Source organism: Cervus elaphus, chromosome 26 (assembly GCF_910594005.1).
Source record: "Cervus elaphus chromosome 26, mCerEla1.1, whole genome shotgun sequence".
Taxonomy (NCBI): domain Eukaryota; kingdom Metazoa; phylum Chordata; class Mammalia; order Artiodactyla; family Cervidae; genus Cervus; species Cervus elaphus.
Genome location: NC_057840.1, coordinates 11,060,185 through 11,079,027, shown reverse-complemented (window position 1 = coordinate 11,079,027; position 18,843 = coordinate 11,060,185). Strand labels below are relative to the sequence as shown.

Here is an 18,843-nt window from a genome sequence, read left to right as displayed (position 1 = left end):
AGAGATACAAATGTTTCAATTTGAGAATGGACAGTTTCAGTATCTAAAACAGATTTCAAATAAAGAAAACCCTATAGATATCTCACCAAAAAATTATTAGAACTAATAAATGAATTCAGCAGAGTTGCAGGATACAAAATTAATATTCAGAAATCCACTGTAAATTTCTATACACTAATAACAAACCATCAAAAAGAGAAATTATAAAAACGATCCCACTGACAATTGCATCAAAAAGAATAAAACACCTAGGACTATATTTAACCAAGGTGAAAGACCTGTCCTCTGAGAATTATAAGACACTGGTGAAAGCAATTGAAGAAAACATGAAAAACAGAAATGCTCATGAACTGGAGGAATTAATACTGTTAAAATGCCCATATTACCCAAAACAATCTATAGATTCAATGCAATCTCTATCAAAATACCTACGGCATTTTTCACAGAACTAAACAAATAATCCTAAAATTTGTATAGAACCACAAAAGACCCCGAACAACCACAGCAATCTTGAGATACCACCTCACATCTGTCAGAATGGCCATTCTCAAAAACACAAGAAATAACAAATGTTGGCAAGGATGTGGAGAAAAGAAAACTATCATGTACTGTTGGCGGGAATGTCAATTGGTGCAGGCACTATAGAAAACAGTATAAAGCTTCCTCGAAATATTAAAAATAGAACTAACATATGATCCAGCAATTCCACTTCTGGATATTCATCAGAAGAAAACAAAAATTATTTTTTCTTCAATAATTCTAACTGAAAAAGATATATACATCCCTAGGTCACTACAGCATTACTTAAAATAGCAAAGATAGAAGTAACTTAAGTGTCCAAGGATAAATGAAAAGATAAAGATTCTATACATATGTAAAGATGCTATAAATGTGTGTGAGTATGTGTGCGTGTGTGTGTATACATGCATATATATGCATACATGGGGCTTCCCTGATGGCTCAGATGGTAAAGAATCTGCCTGCAATGTGGCAGACCAGGGGTTGAGAAGATCCCCTGGAGAAGGGAATCGCTACCCACTCCAGTATTCTTGCTTAGAGGATTCCACGGATAGAGGAGCCTGACGGGCTCCAGTCCATGGGATTGCAAAGAATTTGTGTAAAGAAATATTATTCAACCATAAAAAAGAAAAAAAAAAAAAACAACCTTGTAATATGGATGGACCTAGAAGGTACTATGCTAAGTGAGTGAAATAAGTCAGACAAAGAAAGGCAAATACTGATGATTTCATTTACTGATAAAATCTTAAAAAAAAAAGAAAAGAAAAGAAACAGAAAGAGACTTATTGATACAGAGAGTAAACTGATGGTTGCCAGAGTGAAGGAGGGGAGTTTGGGGGGGGGGGCAAATAGGTAAAGGAGTTTAAGAGGTACAAACTTTCACTTATAAAATAAGTCAGTCACAGCACAGAGAATATAGCCAATAATATAGCTGACAAGAACTTTGTATGGTAACAAATGGTAACTAGACTTAGCGAGGTAATCAATCCATAATGTATAAAAATACCAAATCAGTGTTATACACTTGAAACTGACATAATTGGTTGATCATAATTCAGTAATTATAATTCTATACCATTATTTATATAACTATATGTATATAATTAAGCAATTATAATCCAGTAATGGATTATGCCCAGTAAAAACAAAGTTATGCCCAGCATGGATTCCTTTAGAAAGAGCTGAAGTCTTTGAAACAAGCACAACTTGTAGCAAAAACGGCTATCTTTACCAAAAATTGGATATCTCTGATCCAAAAGAAAAAAAAGAACCTTGCAATTATAACTGTTAGTTACACTAATCTAAGTACTAGATACATGTGTACACCCACGCCAAGGCAGGCAGTGAACACGTTCACTAATGCCTAAAGGAATACCCTCATTTATTTGCAGAAGTCCAACCCTAAAGTCAGCCACAAAGCACAAATCTTGTATGAGCCCTCTTAGAGCAAATGTCTAAACTAGTCAAATTCATAGAGACAGAAACAATGATTGCTAGAGGCAGAGGGGAGGGAGGAGCTGGGAATTACTGTTCAATGTGTAGAGTTTCAGTCCTGGAAGATGAAAAAGTTCTGTGGAGATGGACGGTGGGGATGGTGGCACTCCAGTGTTACAGTCTCACTTAACTTTAAAACCACTTAAAAATGGTTAAAAGGATACATTTTATGCTATGTGTATTTCACCACACATCAAAAAAGGCCTGACCCTAACTCTCCAGCGCTGTCCCACACCTGTCCAGCTGTTTTTAAGCAGCATCAAAAGCGTAGTCTCTTATCTGCAACCCTCAGAGTTCGAACAACCACAAACCCAATCAGGAAACCCACCGCACCTCTTTCGTGCTTTTGAAACGTTTAAGAGGAAACGTGGAGACTCATGCAACCTGACCCAGAAAACTCAAACAGGGAGGAGCGACCAGCAGGTATAAGCCCAGGCCAGGGGTCAGGAGGGCGCGGGGGTGGGGGGTGGGGGTGGCGGGCAGGAGGAGGCTTGGCTATGCACTGCAGGGTGCCAGCCTCGAGCTTGCAAGCGAGGGATACCTGAAAACTCCCCATCGATGGCGAAGAAGTCGGCCTCCTCTATAGCCTGGTACACTTTGTGGAGATTACTCTGAAAATCTGCGGAGAAACCGAGAAGAGGCTCAGAACTGGTGGCCTGGCTTTCTGCCCACGGGTTACTAGGGGGATAGGGAAGGAGGGAAGGGGAGCTGCCAAGGATCCTGGGATGAGAGGACAAGTCCCTAAGGGGTGCACAGACCGGAGGGATATAAGCCCCGAGGGGTGCACGGGCCAAAGGCGAACAAGGCCCCAAGAAGCGCAAAAGGGGAGCAAACCCCTGAGGGGACTGCCTCTGCCCCAGGCCGGGTCAAGTAGACCTGCCGCGGTGAGGGCCTAGCAGGCCGGGTGAGGAAGTGCCCCGAGGACGCAGGGAGGTGTACAGCGGACACGCACTGCTCCTGATTATCTCCATTCTGCGGAGTGGCCAGGCCTCCGGCCTCGCCCGGGCCCGCCTCGACCGTTCCACTCCCGAAGTTCCGCGGCGACAGCGCTGGCAGCCACGGCAGAGACCGCGGGGGCGACTTCCGGAAACAGCGCGCGCCGGCGCGCGTCACGTGCGCCTGCGTCATGGTGGGGCGGGGCCAAGGGTGGGTTTCATTCCCTGGACGCAGCAGGGCTAAGAGAGTTCCAGAAAAACATCTATTTCTGCTTTATTGACTATGCCAAAGCCTTTGACTGTGTGGATCACAATAAACTGTGGAAAATTCTGAAAGAGATGGGAATACCAGACCACCTGACCTGCCTCTTGAGAAACCTGTATGCAGGTCAGGAAGCAACAGTTAGAACTGGACATGGAACAACAGACTGGTTCCAAATAGGAAAAGGAGTACGTCAAGGCTGTATATTGTCACCCTGCTTATTTAACTTATATGTAGAGTACATCATGAGAAACGCTGGGCTGGAAGAAGCACAAGCTGGAATCAAGATTGCCGGGAGAAATATCAATAACCTCAGATATGCAGATGACACCACCCTTATGGCAGAAAGTGAAGAGGAACTAAAGAGCCCCTTGATGAAAGTGAAAGAGGAGAGGGAAAAAGTTGGCTTAAAGCTCAGTATTCAGAAAACTAAGATCATGGCATGTGGTCCCATCACTTCATGGGAAATAGATGGGGAAACAGTGGAAACAGTGTCAGACTTTATTTTGGGGGGCTCCAAAATCACTGCAGATGGTGATTGCAGCCATGAAATTAAAAGACGCTTACTCCTTGGAAGGAAAGTTATGACCAACCTCAGTCAGTCAGTTTAGTCACTCAGTCGTGTCCGACTCGTTGCGATCCCATGAATTGCAGCAGGCCGGGCCTCCCTGTCCATCACAAACACATGCCCATTGAGTCGGTGATGCCATCCAGCCATCTCATCCTTTGTCGTCCCCTTCTCCTCCTGCCCCCAATCCCTCCCAGCATCAGGGTCTTTTCCAATGAGTCAACTCTTCGCATCAGGTGGCAAAGTACTGGAGTTTCAGCTTCAGCATCAGTCCTTACAATGAACACCCAGGACGTACATATTTTAATGTATGTCCTTTAGGATGGACTGGTTGGATCTCCTTGCAGTCCAAGGAACTCTCAAGAGTCTTTTCCAACACCAGAGTTCAAAAGCATCAATTCTTAGGTGCTCAGCTTTCTTCACCGTCCAACTCTCAAATCCACCCATGACCACTGGAAAAACCACAGCCGTGACTAGACGGACCTTTGTTGGCAAAGTACTGTCTCTGCTTTTTAATATGCTATCTAGGTTGGTCATAACTTTCCTTCCAAGGAGTCAGCGTCTTTTAATTTCATGGCTGCAATCACCATCTGCAGTGATTCTGGAGCCCAAAAAAATAAGTCTGCCGCTGTTTCCACTGCTTCCCCATCTATTTCCCATGAAAGTGATGGGACCAGATGCCATGATCTTAGTTTTCTGAATGTTGAGCTTTAAGCCAACTTTTTCACCTCCTCTTTCACTTTCATCAAGGGGCTCTTTAGTTCCTCTTCACTTTCTGCCATAAGGGTGGTGTCATCTGCATATCTGAGGTTATTGATATTTTTCCTGGCAATCTAAATTCCAGCTTGTGCTTCTTCCAGCTGTGTTTCTCATGATGTATTCTGCATATAAGTTAAATAAGCAAGGTGACAATATACAGCCTTGACGTACTCCTTTTCCTATTTGGAGCCAGTCTGTTGTTCTATGTCCAGTTCTAACTGTTGCTTCCTGACCTGCATATAGATTTCTCAAGAGGCAGGTCAGGTGGTCTGGTATTCCCATCTCTTTCAGAATTTTCCACTCCAATCCCAAAGAAAGGCAATCCCAAAGAATGCTCAAACTACTGCACAACTGCACTCATCTCACACGCTAGTAAAATAATGCTCAAGATTCTCCAAGCCAGGCTTCGGCAATACACGAACCGTGAACTTCCAGATGTTCAAGCTGGTTTTAGAAAAGGCAGAGGAACCAAATTGCCAACATCTGCTGGATCATCAAAAAATCAAGAGAGTTCCAGAAAAACATCTATTTCTGCTTTATTGACTGTTCCAAAGCCTTTGACTGTATGGATCACAATAAACTCCTGCTCACTGGCAATTAAAACTCCTCAAAATAATCCCTCTTGAACCTGAAATATTTATACTCTCTCACCTGCAAGATTATAGTTAAGATTACATTTGAGTAAGTTATCTATCTAACCGAACATATTCAGGGACTTATCAAACCTGTAAAATTTACATTCTCTCACAATGGGGACCTATTGGGGATACTGTATCTTCTTTAAATGACAAATATTGCTTTTTCCCCCTAAATTAAATATATTTAACTCTCTGAATTAAAACTAGTCATGACACTGTACTAATTAAGTTACAAATCTGAAGCGACATGAGAAATTTAATATACACTACTCCTCATACATGCATTTAACATGATTATGTGTTAACATACAACGCATCTAAGAACACTTTAATGTATTTTTTTTTTTTTTGGAAAACTGATCTCTAACCCAGAGGTGAAAATTGTCCCACATAATCTGCATATCTTTTCAGTCACTTATCAGCTATTTTGTTATCTTAATTCCAGATGATAACATTTGACTGGGGAATATCTGAATACTCACATTTTTACTAGCTCAACAGCTTTAGAACACAGACTAAAAGCTGGGTGTCACACCTAGCGGAAGAGGAAATTCTCTGCACACACTTCATGCTACACAATCTAGAGATTCAGGCTAGTTTTGTCACGCTTATTTCTCAACAGTTGAAAATTAGTCCTTAAAGCTTAACTAATGACTGTTGCCCTCAAGAGAGATTCTCAGGACATCCAAACGGTGTTTCCAAGGAAGCTGGTGTCTTTGCTGTTCTTGTCAGAACGGTAGCGCCCTGAGCGACCTGCGCAAAGCAGGCAGTCACTGTCTACAGCACTCCGCGGCTCAAGCTACAGTTACGGGCAGAGTCAGAATCAACCCTGACCCCTTAACTGAGGGCTCCTCCTTAGGTATCATTTATTAACTTTTCATGCTTGTATCTTTAAAAGCAAAAAGGAAAATAATTATTTTTGCAATGACTAATTTCTCAGAGAAATATTTATGTTGCTCCGAGGAGGAGTCATCAGTGGTTCAGGTTCTAGTTCTTAGATGAGTTGACTAGTCTGAGGTTTACACAGTAAATATAATCTATGGATACAAATGCTGACTTTTGAAGCCCACAGGAAATCATAAATGCTTGAAACCCACACTATCAATTATCAGATGAAAATCTAATTAGCACGTCCAGCTTTTGGCAGTAGCCAATCTTTGAAAATACCAGTCAGGATTTTATTGGGAAGGATAATGGAAAGGCTACTGTTGTGAATTCTACAGTCGCACACGTTGCTGTGAAACAATGAACACATTGGATACATTTTTTAGTTCTGTATTTAACGCAGCTGATTAAAAAGCTAATTTCATTCCCCTTCTGTATTACTATTCTTCTAGTGTACAGCTGCCAACCACAGTTAAATCTGATGAGTCCCCATGTTGAGTTAATCAATTTGATAACATCAGACATTATTAGGAAAGCGCACATAATACGGTCACAGTGTCTACTATCAAAAGCATATGCACCAAAGCTTTTGTTTTCCCAGGACACTGCAACCGCTTAAAGTAGCTTAGCCTTATTTTGCTTTGTTTTGAAAAGAATTTTAAAAGAACAAAACTTCTTTATTTCTTCCTTAGGTCAATACAAAAAATTATTCTGTAACAATATTAATACCATGATTAACTTTTTCTTTATCGATGTTTATATAATGAAATAATCCCGGAATCACAGTCACGATTAGAAATAAAGACCAACAAAAATATAAATGCTCACAATGTAAAATAGTATCCCATGATAATATCCTGAGAGATTTTTCTATTCTGTTTTTGTTTACAATGACTAAAGACTCCTTCAAAACACAAGGCCCCTAAGCCCCAAGGCCTTTGGTCTTTTACTTTTAACTCTCCCTGCCAACCTTAGGTGGGCTTCCCGGGCATGGCCATCCGACACCAGCGCCCTCTAAGACCAGCGGAGCACGCAGCTTCCTCGGGAGGCTCCCGGCCCCCTGCACACGCGTCCCCTTGGGTGAGGAAGCACCGGGGCACCCGGAGCCGCCCAGGGCAACAGCAGAGTCAGCCGCCGGGAGGAGAGTGGAGGAAGCACGCGGGTTTTCACCAGGGTGCCCGCTTCTGCGTCGCCCTCCAGCCTATTCCGCCTTCCCCGCTGGCTCGCCTAACTCCCACTCCCATGACAGCTCCATCTCCAGGGTCAGGGGAGCGCCGCTGCTGGCCCAGTCACCTTTCCAGGCGGGTCACCACTCGTGACTGGCCCCCAGCCTTCACCCCCCTGTCCTAGACCTCATCCGCATGTGCGCGGCGCTGCCTGACAGCGGAGGGCAGGCAGTGGTGGGGGAGAGCACCTCTCTGACGGCTGATCGGTTGGCCACCGTTTGCGGCCGCGACCTGAGCCCCAGCATCTCTAAGCCCCGTCACCCGCGCCCCAGATGCCCAGGTGCAACCCCCGTCGGGCTCTGCGTTTCACCTTCCCTCTCCCTCCTCACTGGTTTCCTCCCCTAGACGTGCAAACGGCCTGAGGCCTCCTCCGTTCCTTATACAAAAGTCCTTCAACCGGGCCTCTCCTCCCCAGGACTGCATGCACCCACGGGCGCAGGCTACACAAGGAGCTCCGGTTGCGCCCTGCACTCCTCCCCAGCCCAGAGCACCGAGGGTGACTACTCCTCCGACGCTGCCCCTGCTGAGGCACCCGGGGCCTGTGGCCACGCAGTGGACACTAAAGTCCTCTCTGACCTGGCACTTCTCTGCGCACTCCACAGACCTGAAAAAACGCTTTCTTACTGGAAATTCAACTTCTTGGCTTCCATGACAGTCCCCCTGCCTGGGATAATTACCCACTCAATTGTGAGCTTAATAAAATGAACAACTGTCACCGTTTCTTGTTTACCCTTCTCAATTTTCAAAACAGAGATGTCAGCCAGGATCTGCTCATTTGAAGTATACACAAAGTATACTTTGGTGCTTCTGAAGTAGACACAAAGACCCGGATTAAGTGGCAAATGTGCAGCCATCTATGTCATTCCTCTCAGTATTCCGGATTTAAAAAAAAAAAAAAATTTCCTGAACTCCAGGTGCCTTACAACGCTGTGTTACTTTCTCTTGCCCAGCAGAGTGAGTCAGTAACACACACACACACACACACACACGTCCCCTCTGCTGTAGACCTCCTTCCCATCCGGGTCATCCCGGAGCACCGGGCAGGGTTCCCTGGCTGCGTGGCGGGTCCTCATCACTTGCCTACTTCACACAGCGCATCAGCAGTGTCTGTGCGTCAATCCCAACCTCCCGATTCAGCCCACCCCCTCCTCCCCACGGGAACCAGAAGTTTGTTCCCTACGTCCGTGACTATTTCTGCTTTGCAGGTAAGTTCACTTGTACCAATTCTCTAGGCTCCATGTATAAGCAACGTTATATGGTATTTCTCTCTGTCTGACATACTTCACTCTGTATCACAATCTGCAGATCCATCCACGTCACTGCTAATGGCATTATTCCATCCTTTCTACGGCTGAGTAACACTCCACTGTATATGCATACCACTTCTTCTTGGTCCCTTCCTCAGCCAATAAATATTTAGGTTGCTTCCATGTCCCAGCTACTGTAAATAATGTGGCTAGCATACATCCTTTCAAATTATAGTTTTTTCAGGCTATATGCTCAGGAGTGGGATCATGTAATAGCTCTATTTTAGCTTTTCAAGGAATCTCCATACTGTTCACAATAGTGTCTATACCAATTTACATTCCCACCAACAGTGAAGGAAGGTTCTCTTTTCTCCATACCCTCTCTAGCATTTATCGTTTGTAGAGTTTTTGATGATGGTCATTCTAATTGGTAATACCTCACTGTACTTTGATTTGTATTTCTCTAATAATTAGGGCTTCCCAGCTGGCACAGTGGTAAAGAATCCATCTGCCAATGCAGGAAACGCAGGTTCAATCCCTGGGTTGGGAAGATTCCCCAGAGTAGGAAACGGCAACCCACTCCAGTATTCTTGCCTGGAAAATTCTATGGACAGAGGAACCTGGCAGGTACAATCCATGGGGTCTCAAAGAGTTGGACATAACTGAGCATGCATGTACACAATAATTAATGATGTTGAACATCTTTCCATGTTTTTTTGGCCATACGCATGTCTTCTTTGGAGAAATGTCTATTTAGATCTTTCACCAATTTTTGATTGGGTTGTGTGTTTCTTTGATACTGAGCTGCATGAGTTGTTTGTATATTCTGGAGATTAATCCCTTATCTGTTGCTTTGTTTGCAAGTATCTGCTTCCATTCTGAGGGAGTAGGCTAGATCTTACAAATGGATCAAGCCACTCCATGCATGCTCAGTCATGTCTGACTCTTTGTGACCCTATGGACTATACAGTCCATGGAATTCTCCAGGCCAGAATACTCCAGTGGGTAGCCTTTCCCTTCTCCTGGGGATCTTCCCAACCCATGGATCAAAGCCCGGTCTCCCCCATTGCAGGCCGATTCTTTACCACCTGAGCCACAAGGGAAGCCCAAGAATACTGGAGTGGGTAGTCTATCCCTTCTCCAGGGGATCTTCCTGACCTAGGAATTGAACCGGGGGGTCTCCTGCATTGCAGGCAGATTCTCTACCAGCTGAGCTCTCTGGCATCTCACTGCCCAGATCATGCTTGGGCATTCTGGCCTTATGGTTTGTTGTGGGATTAAAAAAAAAATCCTATTAAACCCATCACCCATATACTATAGGCAGTGTTATGAAGAAATCATTTCCAGCATCTGATCCCAGTGAGTCTCCTTTGGAGGCACCCACAAGGGGGCTCTATTTGAGGATTAAGTCCTAAGAAAAAGATTTTAAATGGTATTCTCCCAAACCCCATTCACCCTTCCCACTTTTTTTTTTCTTTTGCTATAGGAAATTTAGAGTCAAATTCATGGTTGAGTCCCAAGAATTGTGGGACTTGAAGACACGAATATTCAATGTTTCCGTCTTGTTCCTCTACCCCTACTGATTCTGTAGAGGTTGGGAGCAAAGGTTAGACTTCTGAGGCTAGCATTCTACCTCCATCTCCCAGAATGTTAAATGTCGGCAAGTTACTCAATTCCTGTAAGCATCACTTTCTCAAGTGCACAACACAGGTAAGAGCAGTCCCCACCTCCTACGGCTGGTGTAAGAAACACGCACCTAGATCACAGGGAGCACCCGACAAATGCTAACTATGCTGTCGCTGCTGGTGCTGTGGCTATCATCACTCACCGCAAACCCTCTGTGCGGAGACAGGAGCACAGACGCACAAATAAACTGCAGTCTGGCGTGCCCAATCTCGAGGTTTGTTACTGAAGAAGAAAACAGACAAAACAGGGAGGTGGGAGGTTTAAGCCTATCTGTTCTAAGTTATTATGGATCTATGCTGTTTCACCAAAACTTTAATAAAAAAGGATTAAATACAACACTACTTTGGTATTGTTTAGATATAATGATGTATTTTATAAAATATGTATATGTTTTAAAAAGCTTACCCTGAGTCCTAAATATCTAGACCAAAATTTATAATATTAGTATAAATATTAGTATAAAGTCAGGTCTTTGAGTGCTCCTTTTAAGTTGACTCACATATCATTACAGCTCTTAAACAAAAGACCCCACCCAACTATAAACGCTTTAAAAGATAAGCATCCTCCACTCTGTTGAGATGACCCTATTAGCATGTTCCAAAGAGAGACTCAAGAAGCAGCTGATCTGGTAGCCTATTACTGTCAGAGCAGCCAAATATCAATTATCCCAAAGCCAATACCACACGGTAACTGGCAGATGCTCCTCAGAAATTCTATTCCACATGTTAACTCATTTACTTAAGAAGCTGAACTTAAACACATTAAAGATCTTTGTGTAAATGGTATCTTTCTGACTTTATGAACTAATGCCTGAGGAAAATGAGTAAAAGATGGAAAGATGGAAAACCATGGTTTGCTCACCTAACTCAATTGGCTGTCGGAACACCCCAGCTGTCCCAATGGCTCAGGATGTGAGGCGCCAACAGACCGCTGCATCCCAGCCACACGTGTCCTCTCCCCTGCAAGCCAACTGTTTCTGCTCCCATCCTCATCACGGAAGGGGGGACACTAATCCAGGAGGTAGATCTCTGTTTCACAACACCTACGTCACACCTGCTTTTACTCATCAGAAGGAAGTTCTTGTCCTCTGCACACTTAGAAAACAAACTAGCACAACTCTTAAGAGTTTTATGTCTTTCTGAGACTAAAGACTTTATAAACTGAAACTTGAGACTACGCTAAGGTTTAAACAGTATGACCATCCTGGTGGTTTTCTAAAGATGTGAAAATGAGTTCTTTCATCATCATGTATAAGAACTGACTTTTTAAAAAAAAGATCATATTTCATATGTGATAAATTGCTACAATTTACAGGAACTCAGTATTTGGTTACTAGTAAGCAATGTAAGGGTGTTGTAGAATCCTTTAAAAACTTTAGAAATTATCATTGAAAGTCCCTTTTAAAGTATGATATTAGAAAAGACTTCTGTCTATGTAGAAGTTAAGGCAAACCACCGAGTTGGGGATATTGTTTTTTAAATTAAAACTACACTATGAAATTGTTGCCACAGACAACAATTTGGTACAGGCTTACAATTTACAACTGTTTTCTAAATCTTTTTTGTTTTCTAATTCTTAAAAAAAAAGAGCATTATAAACATACATAATATGTGGATTAATAATAGTGTCTTCAAATTTTATAACATACCCATTGAGCTTACCATATGTATAATGATTCATTAAACAAAACAAGGGCTTCCAACAAAACAGGAGTAGCAGAGCAGAAACCACTTTCATAACTCAGATGTTTTCAAGGACACAGATTCTATTCTAAATGATATCAAGGAAAGAATAACATTTTAATTAAAAAATTTTTTTTTTACTTTTGTGCAACAGTGAATTGCTTTTCATAAAGAAATTTAAATTCTCCTTCAATCTCTGTGTCCTCTGGGCCCTAGTTCTCTTCTCCGTTTGACAACTTGTTTCTACAAAAAGAAGTCTAGGGAATACTTTTGAAAGAAAAGAGAATTCAAAGCAAGTATTATCTTTAATGAATGTAAGATGGATTTTGCAATCTATCCACCTAGTTCCATATATTTTCTACCTGTAACTCTTGTTGATACTATAAAGCAGAAAAAGGTAAACAAAATCAGTGAATTTTATTTCTGAATTGGGAAAGTTCTCTACATAACTTTATCCTGAAATCTTTCACAGAAATCTTCCCTATAAGGAACTGGATCACCATGAATCTCTTCAAATATGCTAAATCATTCAACAAGCAATTTCCACAGGGTAGCTATGATGTAAGGTAATTTTTCTACATGCAATCATACACATGCAATAAGCTTTGGTCATCAAATTCTACTCTAAAAAAACATTTCAGCATTTGAGTGATTTTTTTTAAATAATACTGTTCTTTCGTGAGAAGAAATAATACAGTAACAATGCAACATTTTCACTAACTATTTAGAGAAAAGGGAAAAAAACTAATATCTTAGAAAACCATGCCTCCAAAATAACTTAAATATTACTTTACAAAAATTAGCAGATCTTGGGATCATAAGTGAATACACACACATACTTACAAATATTAACAAGTAGTGTGTGCACATGCATGTGTGCAAGCCACCCCCCCCAACACACACACACACACACACACACACACAGATCCCACAGACAGTGATCTAGTGATCTAGAGCCTTGTGTTTTCAGGAGAGAGGAGACAGCCGTTCAGTGGGCCAGCCATCACTCATAAAACCCCACAGAGGTACTGGTTGATAACATTCATGTTCTACATATTTCCCATAATCTAAAGTACCTTTTCATGACTTTCTGCCCACTGCAACACTCATTTTAAAAACAGATGTCAAATGCAAATCAAAACTACAATGAGGTATCATCTCACACTGGGCAGAATGGCCATCATCAAATAGTTTACAAACAATAGCTAGGACATGGAAGCAACCCTGATGTCCTTCAGCAGATGAATGGATAAGGAAGTCGCGGTACACATACACAATGGACTATTACTCAGCTATAAAAAGGAACGCATCTGAGTCAGTTCTAATGAGGCGGATGAACCCAGCGCCTATTATACAGAGTGAAGTAAATCAGAAAGAGAAAGACAAATATCACATATTAACACACATATATGGGATCTAGAAAGGCGGTACCAACGATCCTATGTCCAAACAGGGCAGCAAAGGAGACACAGATGTAAGAACAGTCTCTAGGACACGGCTGGATGAGACGGCGGGACGACTGGAGAGGAGAGCGCTGGAACATGTGTGTTGCCACAGGTACAGTAGCAGCCATGGGAGTGTGACGTACCCGCAAGGAGCGCAGGGCAGGTGCTCCCTGGCAAGCTGCAGGGCCGGGTGGGGAGGGGTTCAGGAGGGAGGGGTCACGCGGATGTAAGTCAGAGGCCTCCACAATACTCTCCGGGGATCGTCTTCCAATTAAAATAAATTCATTCATTAAAAAACGAAACACAGATGTCAGAAGTCCTGCAAGGCCGTGAAGACACGCTGGCCCCGCAGCCCTTCCCGGCCTCCAGGGCGCCCCGGCCCCGGCCCAGAGCCTCCCTGGCGGCGGAGCGCCCGACGCCCAGCGCTGGCGGCCGCAGGGCAGCCGTGTCACGAGCCCCCTCCACCACTAAAGCCATTCACCTCTGGCCTTAGACTCAACCAAGCTACTTTGTTTAAAATAAACGTGTCTTTCTAACTGACCATTCCATGATAGAACTGTACACCTAGTCTCACACGAGGCTGCGTGGCAGGTGCCCGCACACACAGCCCCGCGGAGCGCGGCGGCCGTCCTGGCCGGACTCTGCAGAGGGGGCAGCGGGGCACGCCCGCCGGGAGAGAGGGCGCGTGTGGCCGTCCGGCCGCCTCCGCCTCCGCCTCCCCGATGCCGGCCTCAGGGAAACGCACTCCGAACAAACCATTCCGGAGACACGCGCCTCCGCCCCAGGACCTGAGCGAGCCCCCCGCAGTGGACCCCGGGCTCGGAGAGGAAGTGTGTGTCAGCTGTGACAACGGGACCCCCAGCCACGGTCTGCCAGTGTGGGAGTACACGGAGATCTCCGCTAAAACTGCTCTAAAAATAAGGCGCATTCAAAAAATAATTTGCAGGTACCAAACACCACCCCAGACTTCACTTGTATTAAAATGGTACCTTAAAGTTGCCAAAGATTCTCCGTATTTCAGGATAAGTCTTTTACTGCGTTTAAGTCAAAATATCATGGTAAATACCTTATTCTTACCAGAAGTTAGAGCCATGTTTAGAAGACCACCACCAAAAGAAATGTGATTGTTAAAATCAACATAAGGATCTGGGTTTCCGTAGCTTTACTGTCATTATTAATAAAGAATACTGTAGAAAGGCAAAGCTCTTTTAAAGTGGCCATTCAAAAGCAGTACATTAATAGGTGACTTTTTTCGATAGACCATGAATCAGCTTAAGCCGTTTTTCTCCTTTTTACTATCACTGCTCACCCCTCTCTCAGCAAGACCATTCCCAGGGCCACGACTCATCCCCTCTCGTGCTCCAGTCTACCCTTGGTGACATCTCCCGCTTCCGTCCCGCAGTCACGGTCTCCGCTCCCTGATGCGCCTCCGCCTCCCATCCACGCGTCGGCCCGCCATATCTCCAGGGCGTCCGCTTGCCCCGCCCTGCTGACACCCCATCCGTCCGGTGCCGGCTTGGCCTCCTTCATCGTGTAATTAACGCATGATTTACTGAGCAATCACACGGTTATGTGCACTGTCAGCTCTCCTCATTAACCTTTTCTTTTTAGATCCATTTCTAACACTCATTTCTCCTAGGAAGGGATTTGTTTTTCATGGCAGTGGCTGAACACATGAGAAGCAGATCTGAATAAAGAAAAGCAAAAACACAGAACATAGGAGTTACATCAGGGGTAGATTTCTTTATGATTATTAACCTGCAGTCCTGGAGGATGAAGAAAGATGAGGTGAATGCCAGTCTGTATACTGCACATTTTCTACAAAATACTGATACTTTCTCCAAATTAAAAACAGAGAGACGAAAGTGACGGTGACATGTTTAGTACTAGACACTGAGTATTTTTTGGTTCCAAATGTACCTTGAAGCTAAAAAGAAAAAGTAAGAAGCCAGAAGAGTCCTAACACATGAAACTTTCCTTCCCTTTAGCGGGGCAAGGCGTGCAGCAAAGCAGCAGCGCTGTGCCGTCCAGAACCGCCCTCAGGAGCCGGGCCCTCAGACCGGAGCGGGCGCACTGGCGCTGGGCTCGGGCCGCTCACTGCCGGGGCAGGGTGCAGGGCGGCCGGCGCCGACACAGAAGAGCTGGTGGGCACGGTCACCGAGACGGGCCTTGGCCGGAGCCGGGTGCAGGACCATCACCGCGTCCGCCCCCCTGAGATGACACTGGGGCCAGGAGAGCTCTGGCCCGGCCTCTCCTGGAAGGTGGAGACCCACAGAGGCGCCGTGGCTCAGACTCACCGACAGCTTTCCCACGGCCGCGTCCACCTGAAGGAAAGGCCCATCCAAACCATCGCCCAAACACCGAGGGAAACGGAGAAATAACTCGCTGCCACTTTCTGCTTGAGTCACAACGGGCAGACAGATAGATTTTTACTCTTTTCTAAGTGCCTGATGTTCTATCAAAACATGCAGATGCGTTAGCAGAACTGAAACAAACTGCATATTACTCAGGCTAGACCAGATGCCATGCTAGCAACCTCTGGAGGAATAAAGTGGACGTGGACCATAATACGGAGAAAGTGATTCTGGGGTGGTGTCAGAGTCTGAGAGTGTGTGTGTGCGCGTTTACATGTAGGAGCCTTAGAACAAGTATATAAAGATTCTAAGTAAACAACTAAATATCAAAGCAATATCTAATGCACTGCATTAAAAAGCAGAAAGAACTCAGATCAAAACAGGCAGCCAGGCACTGACCTAATTTAGTAATAACATTATTATGAAGAATTTACATACACCACTAACTCCAAAAGGAGTTTATTAACTGCTTTAAAAGAAATTGACGTTAACCTCAATAAATCATACTTTCCTCACTTTTCGGAGTTTGTAACTAAGAACTAAAATGCTCTTGGATAAAATAACATATCCTTCAGGAATATAGTTTAAACTAACTTGTTTCTTGTCCAAGAAGTTATTTTAGTGTATATTACTAATAAAAATGCACAGAGGCACATACATCCAGTTATGGAACATCTTTTAAAATAAAAGACTAATAAAAACAGTAATATAAGTCTCCAAGCATTCAACATGAGATATTTAAATAGCTAAAATAAACTATTATATTAATTAGAAATGATTATAGATGCAATCCTATTCATTTTAGCAAAGTATTTACCATACTTGGGCTTCCCTTGTGGCTCAGCTGGTAAAAAATCCTCCTGCAATGCAGAGACCTGGGTTCGATCCCTGGGTTGGGAAGATCCCCTGGAGAAGGGAAAGGCTCCCCACTCCAGTGTTCTGGCCTGGGGAATTCCGTGGACTGTACAGTCCATGGGGTCGCAAACAGTCGGACACGACTGAGCGCCTTTCACTTCACTTAGCATACACACTGCAAGTACACGTATGCGAACGGAACTCTGTAATCTGAAATGTATAAGAACAAAGGCAAAGTCAGGTGGCATGATCCCCATGCCAGTTTTGTTCCTAAGAGCAGACAAACAGAAGGACCTCCATGGCTGCCTCACAGGATAAGGATGGGCAGTGTCTCTGACTTTTCCTGAATTAACTTCAAAGCCTGGCCTGGGAAAGTAAGTTTAGTGACCAGTACTCTCTCAAAAGCCACTGTGCTTTAGTATCTCAACCGCAGCTACTGGGAAATTTACCCAACACTGAAAACAGTTTAGATTAAAAGAAGCTAAATCTGCTGAAAATGATAACAAAGACCCTATTTGTAATAAAAAAAAAAGCAAAGGATTCAGAAGCTCATCTTCTGTGAGACAGAAAAAGGAGAGCTCCTAGACCTACCCACCACTTCCCACCAAGACCATTCCTTGGGAACGTATCCATTCCTTGGGAACGTCACTTCTCCCTACTGTAGCTCCTTCTATATCTGTATTTCTCAACTCTCTTTAGCTGCCTCCCTGAATTCCTGAATTCTTGCTTTCTGCTCATATAGCATATCATTAATAAATAGGAAACTTTTACCTTTTAAACTGTGCTGTTTTAAAATTAAATAAAAGCCACAGCTTAAATTGTCCTTACTGTCTCCCAACAAACTGTTCTAGATGTGTCGAAGCTGGCCAAGTCATGTGAGATCACAGACCACCTAGGCAGCACTGGCTTAACCCTCTCATCATCAAACTTCTTTTAAACGTGGTGATTCATTTACTGACATATGATGCACATGCAAAAATGCCTTAAAGAAGCCAACAGAGCCACCTGCATCCCTTTAATAACCGGGCTACACCTGCCTTTTCAGACTGCTCTTCTCCTCACTCCCACCTGCCCGCTAACTGCCACTCACCCCTCAAGCCAGGCTCACTTACAGCCTCCTATAGCAAGTCCTCCCGGGTCACTATTCCAGCCGCCTTCCCAGGCAGAATCAGAGCCCCCTTCCCCCGCTGTAGTCCTACAACATCTGATGGTTTCCTTTAGAACAAAAAGCACCACACTGTCTGGAATCGGGATTTCGTGAAAGGAATTTTAATAAAGCCCCCCAAAATCTTCATGAACAAATTTAAACCAATACACTGGATTTTTAGTTAATTCTCGTTCCCCATACTGGACTACATGTTCCCTGAGAACAGAGCCACCTTCACGTCTGTTCACTAAGGCATCCGCACAAACCAGCAGGGGCCAGCTTCTCAAACACTGGCCACCAACCCTCCTTTCATTGGCCCCGCGCACCTACTTATTTACAACTCCAGAAACACGCGGCAACCTGGATGTCCCTTAAACCCAGGATATTTCTGTGCCTTTACTCATTTTATTCCATGTTCCTTCCTTTTATTTATTTCATGGATCCTCTGCTGCCTTCCAAGGATCCATGAAAAAAATACTGCTTATTTCGTGACCTTTCATCATCCTCCAAGGCTCACAGCCTGTTATATAACCTTTGGGAAGTCTTCCCTGCATCCCTCAGTCAAAATTCCCTCTTTCCCATGGTTTCAAGTCATTCTTAATGTAAACACTGGAGGAAGCATTTAATAAAGTGTGACTGAAAGCAGGGCCTAATCAGATACAAAGCTCCCATGGAGCTGGGACCACATTCTTCATTCATCCTCACCCCCAGATACATGCCTAGGAGGGTTTATAAGCATGCCACAAGTGTATTTAAATAAATACCTAGCTGACTATTCCCAGCACAATAGTACCGGATGCAAATTAATGGTTCTACCATCAAGATGTGAATAGAAGAAACAGCATCTCATTGATAGTTTTAGATTCTTAGACATTTTCAGTGCCTTTAAAAATTAAGTTTATTTCATTAAGAAATATTAACTTTTAAGGTTCCTTTGACTTTACAAGAATCCAGTATGTAGAAAACTGAATTTCAAGAGTCTTCGCAGAGCACTTAAGTTTCTCTCATGCCAATAACTTATTTCTTTTTATTGTAGTTCTAACCCACTAGACTAGCAGTTCCTCGAGAACAAGAACTAGACTGTCTTAAAAATGTAAATCTACATTTAATTTTTTAAATTAGTATAATACTATTTCAGAGA

At 43.7% G+C, this 18,843-nt stretch overlaps 1 protein-coding gene across 1 annotated transcript in view; it reads right to left on the bottom strand.

Moving 5' to 3' along the window:
• Window positions 1-18,843, bottom strand: part of LOC122684278 — an 831,075-nt gene that overhangs the window by 156,038 nt on the left and 656,194 nt on the right. Inside the window, 1 exon segment of the mRNA XM_043888282.1 lies at window positions 2,555-2,632. Within this exon segment, the coding sequence (XP_043744217.1) occupies window positions 2,555-2,632 (78 nt within the window).